Here is a 9,211-nt window from a genome sequence, read left to right as displayed (position 1 = left end):
CCAAGTGAATCCTGGCCCGTATGCCTAGCCAGTCTCAAACTTGTAGTTGCTTTAATAAAATAAATCAGAAAGGAATGGTATTTGTGTGTGTGTATTCCTTTCTGTTGTGCATGTGTTGTGTCCCTTCCAAGTCACATCTGACTTATGGCACCCTTAAGGCGAACCTGCCATGGGATTTTCCTGGCAAGGTTTGTGCAGAGGAGGTTTGCCATTGCCTTCTTCTGAGGCTGAGAGAATGTGACTTGCTCAAAGTCACCCAGTGGGTTTCATGGCTGGGCTTGGAATTGAACCATGGTCTCCAGATTCGTAGTCCAACACTCAAACCATTACGCCATGCAGATTTAGGCCTGCCTAAATATCTTAAAATACCAATGTTGGAGGCTAAGTAGGATTACCCCTGGTTAGTGCTTGGATGGGGGACTGCTAAGGAATACCAGGTCCTGTAGGCTCTATTTCAGAATAAGGAACTGGCAAAACCACCTCTGAGTAGTCTTTGCTAAGAAAACAGTACAAAATTCATGGGGTCACCATAAGTCTGCAGGCGAACTGAAGGCACTACATATATATATTTATGGGTGGAACATGTCAGCGCTAACCACTCTCTGGTTAACATTCCTGTTTTGTGTTTGTTTATCTAGTATTAATTTCCTATTATTTGTTCCTTTTGGAAAGTAATCTGGGTGGCGTACATGGTTCTTCAAATTTATCCTTAAAACAACTTGTCAAGGTAGGTTGGGCTGACAAAGTGACTGGTCTAAGGTCATCTATTTTCATGTTAGGCATTTGAACAAATTTGCCCAGGCTCTCCAATGAATGTAGTGTAGTTTATCAGATGTTGTGGCAAAAGAACAACAACACCGTCACCAGTTGTAATATTGCTTTTAATACATTTTGTGAAAACTCTCACCACTTACAAACCCGTGGGATCGGCCTTTGAAAAAGAACACACACATCTCTTTTGCAACGTGCTCCTCAAAACCTAAGTGAATTGGAAAGAGAGCCCAAAGAGGCGTTATATTTCCATAGCTTATTCCTGTCTAAATTTGGGGGTTTGTGCTCTCTAAAGAACGGAATTACATTGGGAGCATTCATACATAGAGAGAGAGGTATAAAAAAGTTATACAAAACAAGACAACCAAACGAAATAAATTACTTTATTACAAGTTATACAGAATAGGACCTGGAGCAAATTTTTCCTACTGGCTAGTCTTTTTGCACAGCATGCTGAAATTAATGGAGGAAAGGAGGCTACTGCTCTCTTCCCAAATAGCATCCTAAGGTGTATTTTTATCTTCCCAAATGCCCCAATTTTAATTCAGCTTGTGCAGAAAGTCATCCTAGTCCAATGTCTCTATTCTGAGCAAAATGCTAGCAGCTTTACAGTGCAAGAGATGCTAACATCACGTGGTTAAAAGAACTGTGATGTTGCATTGCCTTCCTACCCAAACCAAAGGGTTTCTGATGCATAGCTTTCTCTCCAAAGAGCTACAACATCCATCGTCCACAGCCAACACGGCCAATTCCCCCCAAGACAACTGGGGGTGATGGGTTTTAGCCTACCATATCCATTGGGTCGAGGTGGACTGGTGTAGCATGTAGTGAAGAACAACAAACATTTTTTCCAAACAACAAAAGAGCTTTTTAAAGTATGTACAATTCTTTCGATGGAAATAGTGCAAATTTTATATTTTAATATAGATAGATATATAAATATTTATCTACAAATATGTTCATTTTTAAATACAAAAACCATCTTAACAACGTCATGAAATTATTTAACCGTTAAAAAGAGTTAGAATGAAATCGAAACCGGGGGGGGGGGGGGGATTCTTATTTTTTCTCTTTCTTCAAGAAGAATTGCCGTGCCTCTTCCCAAGTCTGGCATGGGAACCTGTTACAGAGCTCAAGGTAATATTGGGGACTGAAGATCTTTTCTGCTAAAGAAAGAAAGAAAGAAAGAAAGAAAGGTTAATGAGAATTGTTCTGTTATAAAAGGGGAAAAAGTGGATTAGCAAACATGTCTGCACATATATAGTGCAACCCTGGACATGTTTACTCAGGAGTGTCCCTCTCAAGTAAATATGCTTAATCTAATCTAATCTAATCATTTTTTTGCATAAGCAGTTTCTAAAGACTCTTTTATATTGAAATTCACTTGGCTCGATCGGGTGACGTCTCTACTTTGATCTGGTTGGTGTGAAATAATAAAGATGTTTAAAACAATTAGATTTAACACTCAGCCATTCCCCACACAATCAACATTTCAAAACTGATTTGAAAGAATACGTACTGCTTAGTAACCTAAGAGGGCCTTTTTGGTGGCCCACAAAAACACTCACAAAAACACCGTTTCTGGAATTTGCTTCCAAGAGAGGCTAGATTAATGCCTTTCTGGCTATACTGTAGGCAGGTAAATAGATATACTGTACTGTATATATTTTGTTTCAGCAGGTCTTTGAGGGCTGAACACTCATGCTGCCAACTTCTTTCTTTCAGTTAGTCTCAAAGGTGCTAGAAGATCTCTCCACATACCGATTCCACAGACAAACATGGCTATATCTTTGAATTCAGTTTATTTATTGTCTTCTTTTTAATGCACATGCTTCCAAAAATTTTTTAATTCTATGCTCATAGTTTAACTATATTTTTGCCTGATGTGAACTTTAAAAAAGCTGTGGGTGTTTTAACCTTTGCAAGCTGCCTTGAGTCTTGGGAGAAGGAAAAAGGTGGGATAGAAATACGGACGATTCCTCCTCTTCCATCTTCTCCCTGGCTGCGTGTTTTGTGTTAGGTGACAGTCCCTTTTTCAGGTTCTCTCACAATATTATAACCCATGGAAATGGCTTTGGCATTTTAGTCTATTCAACTCTTAAAAGCAGGAGTGTAGAATATTGTCTGCTATGCAGTTGCTAATTTGATATATTGATACAATACACCTACCCTTTTGTTGGCAAGGCTGGTTATCAGTCTGGCTCGAACTGTGTGTGAAATCCTACAGAAAGAAAAACCAGTGAAGTTCAGTTTCTCAGATGAAAGTGTAAAACCAACACACCCACACCCCACATTGTTTCAAAAACATCCACACAATGCAACTGGATTCCGATCCACTTGCAAGACAGCAAGCTTGCATCACATACACAAGTTCACAATGAGACTCTGACGCAAAGTGACACAACCCTGGAATCAACTACAGCTTACCAAAATACCTGACTGTGTAGTTGTGAAATGTCTGGAAAGAGGTTCACTATAGTAAAGTCGGACTATTAAAAATGGTCTGCCTACCTATTAATGAAAATTGTTAACAGATATTGGTTTGGGAGTATACATTAATTTTTCTATATTGAATGAATGAATGAATGAATGTTATTTCATTACAGACATTTTTCTGCAATGGCTTTTCAAACAGTGCTCATGCGAAGACTAAAACGTTCACAGTGTGTGACTCGATTTATTGCTTCTGCAAAATCAGTAGAGATGGCTGAGGTTTTTTTTTAAATGTTATAACTACAAATCTATGAAAGTAGCTCAAAGGCAGACTGCTTTGGCAAGCCCAAGACTCTCCATTGGAAAGAACTCTTCTTTGAAAAGACCGGATAAAAAGGCCTATGGAAATAATCCTAGAAAGCAGCTGCCAGCCAGTGTAGACAACAACAAGAAAGACCTAATGGTCTATGTATAAGATGATTTTATGTCTTCAAGAAATCTGCTCGATACAAGAACATAGTCTGTTTAAGAAAATGTCTGAGACCTTTTATTTGGTGTGCTGAACATATTTATAAGAGTCCAGTTGGCTAAAGAATAAAGTTGGCTATAACTTTATTGTTGTGAACTGGCAACTCGTTTTTTTCCCCTTGTTCTGCTGATTTAATTATCGTTAGTTAATTGTTGATATTTTATTCCTCACACTGAAAACATTTTCTTGAGAGGGAGGTTAATATTTTTCTAAGCGAAACGTACACGCTCCCTCGCTCAGCTACATAGTAAGAAAATTGGTGTCTAACACTACGGCCCTCGAATTTCGCCACGGAAGAGTAAAGTGAGGTTCGTTGTCCTTTAAATATACAGAGATCATAGATGATTTGGATAAGAGCCATCGGTGGACACAAAACACTGCTGGAGAATAATGTGCCCAGTCTTAATATGGATGTGATTCTCCATCAGACATGGGATAGGATCCACAGAACTCTTATATACTGTACTGACTATATACATTAGACTTTTACGAGAAACAAACTAATTTGGAAGGGGAGGGAAGTCTGAAAAGTAACTTGTGATCCGACAAGGGCTGGAGGTGTCTGTCTGTGTGATGTTCAACAAAATGAATAGTCAGAAGCTTCCCCTGGGAGTATGCAAACCCTCAAGTGGCTACTCTTAGAAACTTGGCCATGAATTTGTTCAAATTGTGGATTTTGCCCCTGATTGGAATTATTAATTAATATCAACAGCAACGGTTCATGGAAGCACTGCCTTGTATTGTCAGTCATCGGAAACCTAAGTATTTACTGGACTGATCAGTTTTAAAGGTTGAACCCTTGGGCTGGGGATATCTATCAAAGAACTAACTGTACCTCTATACATAGGATATGAAGGGCACATGTTTGAGACAGGATGCTATTGTTAATCCTTATGCATTGGTCTGATTTAAGTTTAAGTCCTTTCGGTAGTGACTAAAGCTACTTTACAATCCTGAAAAGCAACATCCCTACCGCCCTGAAATATTATCTCCGGAGCCATACTACTGGACTCATTCTGTTGTACTGTACCTAGCTAGCAGGCTAAAACTGACCTCAACTATTCTTGCTAAAGTAATACAGTAACACAGTACTCTTCTTTAATAGAAGCAACAAAAAACAGGGTTGCGACAAAAAGCTAAGAAAAAAGGTTTTCCTGCTAGCATCCAAGGGCAAGACAAAATTCTGTTCTTCATTTCGCTTTTAAAGTAGGAAGGCATTTTTTTACATTTGCTGTGCTTCCGTGCATTTTTATACCTCCCCAAATGCATGCAACCAGACCTGTTCTCCCCTCCCTCACCAATTCTTCCATATGGTAAACATTTATTTCCCAATCCTGGGGTCAGCTATCTCACATTCTCCCACAGAGGGAGGACTCTCCCTAGAACCAAATAGGATCTTTGCCTCGGGAAGTCACCCAGATTTTGTCTCTCCATGATAGCAACGTTGAAACTTAAGAACATATGCAAGCCTGGTTTTCATTTTGCAGTATCTGGAGTGGAAGGGAAAGAATCCTTGCCCTTCATCCAGCCTGTTTGTTTGTTTGTTTAATATTATTATATTAGTTTTTTTTAAAAAATTAGATGGCTAAACAATTTCCCCAAAGCCTGGGGAAAATAAACATATCTTCAGGCTGCTGAGTTGGCGACGTTTCCGTGAACCAGAAATCAAAACCTACATTAAGGCTCAGTAAAGTTAAGCTCGATTTGATTTATGCTAGACTTTTCCAATCCAACAACTGAATGTCAATTGCTTTCCCAGTGAAAGCAAACAAATTATTCACATAAAGACCCCTTTCTCATTGTGTGTGTGTGTATGTGTTTCCACCATCTGTTTCTGACCCAGCAAAAGCAGCACCAGATACATTTCGGCGCTTTCCCCCAAGCAGTTGCTATTTTATGCACTTAAATACCTGTGTCTTTATAGTACATATACGGTACTCTCAATACATTTTTCAGTATGGATGCATTTTTATCTTTCTGCTCTCTGGTTAATAGACATAATTCTCTTTTTATTTTTTTCTGATCTCTGTTTTAATCAATCATTTTGAATTTATTGTGGCTTCAGTCTGTTTTTTAAAATGTAGTGTTACTATATATATCTTTGACTGTACAAGAGCCAGTGTAGTATAATAGTTTGAGCATTGGACTATGAAGATGCCAGCCACAGATGCTGGCGAAACATCAGGAATAAACTCTTCTAGAACATGGCCACATAGCCTAAAATACCCACAAAAAACTATGGATGCCATCCATGAAAGCCTTCAGCTTCACATTGGACTATGACTCTGGAGAAGAGAGTTCGATTCCTCACTTGGCCATGGAAGCTCACTGGGTGACTTTGGGTGAGTCACATACTCTCAGCCTCAGAAAACCCAGTGATAGGTTTGCCTTACCGTCGCCATAAACTGGAAACGACTTGAAGGCATGCAACAATAATTTTTACTGTAATGCAGTTATTAATTTTAGGTTGCAAGCTGACATGTTTGTAATGAAAATAAGCAAATAAATGAATAGTCTTGCAGCAATTTTATGTATTCTTAATCTGTTCAGCCATAAAAACTCAGGAGGTATTTGAAATGGTTAATAAGATGTTTATATGCCAAACACTATGACAGCCAACAGCTAGACCAAATAAAACACACACACACACACTTAAATTTTCTCTAGTTGACTGTGGTTACTTGGGCATAGAGCATGACACACATATTTCTTATGAGCCCAACTAAAATGGGGAGTAGTACAGCAAGAATAAACTGGAGCATTGCGGTAATAGGGTTTCGTCTATTAAAACTCATCTACCCTACAGAGCAATTAATTTCACTAGATTTAAAACATGGAAAATATTGCCATGTTTAAAAAACTCAATTATCAGCTATTTATTGTGTTTGTGTACACACATAAGAGCAAATATTAGCATAAATCCTACTGTCAGTCTCAACTACACCAAACATACTGAATCAATGGGAACTTGATAAGTTACCATAACATTTATATAAGTTCAACTGATTCAATGGGTCAACTCTAGTTGGAACTAACAATAGGATTCAGGCCATTATATCACATAACCTAATTATTAATTATAAAACTGGCATAAAAAACATCTTGCAAATATTTAGGACATAAGCAATCTAGAAAATAAGGTATTTTAGAATCTAAATAATTAGCATGGTTGATGTAGAAAAAATTTAATGACGCTATCAGAATTTCACGTCCCTAATGCTAAAATAACACCATAAAAGCACGATGGATGTTTCGGCATGAAGTACATTTTATTAACATTTATGCTTGTTGATTCATTGTGCATTTTAAGAAGTTGCTCATTTCTGCAATTAAATAGAAATTGTTCAAAATTTCAATAGATAGTTCTGCGCTTTTAAAATAATAATAAAAAAAAATTGGAATGAAATGCCACGAACCCAAATTTATTCTGTAAATGTTTACAAGGGGAGATACTTAGGCACGCGCAAGTCTTTCACCCGGGAAATTCTCATTAGATTTGAAATGAATGCATTTTGGAAACGGCTAAATGAAGAGATAAGGACGGTTTAGCTATAACTAGCATACGAAGCTGATCAAACCATGTACCTGAATGAATGTGGCGAGTAGCACACAACTCATCTCCTGCTCCAGAATGAGCTTGTTCTGGGGGTTATTGTAACAAGCAGCTATCAGGGTTGGAAAAAGGACTTTGATGAGGCGAGGATCACTGAAGTATTGGAAAGGCAGCTGGCAAAGCTTCTGCAGCACCGTAGGATGGCGGCCGGACTGAACAATCACCTGGAAAATGCGGAGAGAACAATATTAGAGCAATTGCAACCAACTTTCTGGTTCTGCTGGAAAGAGAACAGAGAGTAAAAAACAAAACAAAACAGTATGGTTCTATAAGAATGTTAATTACCAAAAAGCTTATTTGAAAGGTTGATTTTTAAAAATATATATACGCGCTCTATCTTGACAGTTCATTCTCATATTTCTTTAAATGCATAACAGCAGCAGCATAAATGAATCCCTGAAAACATTTGGCGACAAGGAAGGTATCTTACGTGTTTTTCAATTCTACGCATGAAAAATACGGAGACCGACGAGGCAGGATGATGACAAATACACGCAGGATGAGACAAAATAGCCCGTTGAAGAGCAGTAAACAGAATCTGGGTGAGAAGGGATGCTTGGAAAAACAGGGTTGTCCCACGAAAATGCTTCTCCAGAGATACAGGGAGGAATAAAAGACGGGTGAGGCAGGGCTGAAAAGATTATACGCTGCAGAGGAATAGGATTCAGTGAGCGAATCAAAATCCTCCCATTCATTCTTTTATCGAGATTTCTATCAGTGCCGCTGACTTTTAAAAGGGGAATAGTCTAGATAAATGGGATTGTTGTCACGCAAGCCTCCCTTTTAACAGTGTACATCTTAAACCACAGAGCAATACAGCGATAGTATCTTCCAAACGGAATTCTCTTAAGTTACTCGCCTGTTCCACAAAGACTTTGTGATAACGGTCGACAGCGGACCTACTCAAAGGACACTTAACCGGCAACTATAATTATACTAATAATGCCAAGGAGCTGCCTGATGCAAATTTCAAAGGGCACGCTTTTACGTTTAGGACCACTGTAAAACCCTGAAGTTGTAATTGTAATACTTATGGGGGAGAAAAAATTCTCCAGCATTTTACAGGTATACAGATCCAGACAAGACTGCACTCAAATTAAAACCAGAAGGACCCCCAAAAAAAGGACAACAACAAAAAAAAAAGTGGCGCAGGCCACAGGAACATAAATTACAGGGATTTACAAGTTTTCAAAGAACTTTTAACAATTCACTAAGAACACATTCTCAGTTCATAATGCAGTTCAGGTCAAGGACAAGATCAACAAAGTAATAGTTCACATTTTTTAGTTCAATAGCCAAAATGAAATTGAAAACCCTTCGCTGAATACAGATAGGAACCCCTTAATTCTTCTAAATCCAAATGGAATTTTAAAGACAACCAAATATGTGAGCGTGTGCTAGACATTCACGGCGTTGCCTTTTCCCCCTCCGACATCTTGAGTGACCCTCCCACAAAGAGGCTTCTGGTTATAGTGGTAAATGCATTGCTCCGATATTGTGTTTTGATCAATGTGACCGACTTTTTAAACAGTAATTTCAGCTGATGATTCTTCAGCATTTTCACATACTTTGGCTGTTTTATTTAGCGGGGGAACCCCTATTCGTTCCTGCATGATTAAAAACTGTGTCTAGCAGTATTCTGATTCAAGGCACCACTGTAACTATATGAAATGGTCATGGGTTGTAGCTTCCGATGCGCACATTTCCTCATTTTATTACTCACAAACTGCACTGTACAGGTGGAGTCTTTGGGGACAAAGACCACATATTAGATGGAGAGACTCAATCAAGGAGGCCATGGGCCTGAGTCTGTAAAATAATAATAATAATAATAATAATAATAATAATAATAATAATAATAATAA

At 38.3% G+C, this 9,211-nt stretch overlaps 1 protein-coding gene across 7 annotated transcripts in view; it reads right to left on the bottom strand.

Annotated features, from left to right (window-relative positions):
- Positions 1–860: 860 nt before the first annotated feature.
- The window catches only part of SCAPER (S-phase cyclin A associated protein in the ER), a 134,175-nt gene continuing 125,824 nt past the window's right edge, over positions 861–9,211 (bottom strand). For 5 of the 7 annotated variants that reach the window (XM_042474251.1, XM_042474252.1, XM_042474249.1 and 2 more), the window contains 3 exons: positions 7,319–7,510; positions 2,941–2,992; positions 861–1,937 (listed from right to left, as the gene is read on the bottom strand). In XM_042474251.1, coding sequence (XP_042330185.1) covers positions 1,831–1,937; positions 2,941–2,992; positions 7,319–7,510 — 351 coding nt within the window. In that variant the 3' untranslated portion in view covers positions 861–1,830. The remainder of the gene's footprint in view (positions 1,938–2,940; positions 2,993–7,318; positions 7,511–9,211) is intronic. The other 2 variants (XM_042474248.1, XM_042474255.1) reach the window with 1 other exon arrangement.

Source organism: Sceloporus undulatus, chromosome 6 (genome assembly GCF_019175285.1).
Source record: "Sceloporus undulatus isolate JIND9_A2432 ecotype Alabama chromosome 6, SceUnd_v1.1, whole genome shotgun sequence".
Taxonomy (NCBI): domain Eukaryota; kingdom Metazoa; phylum Chordata; class Lepidosauria; order Squamata; family Phrynosomatidae; genus Sceloporus; species Sceloporus undulatus.
This window is presented reverse-complemented; position numbering and strand designations above follow the sequence as displayed.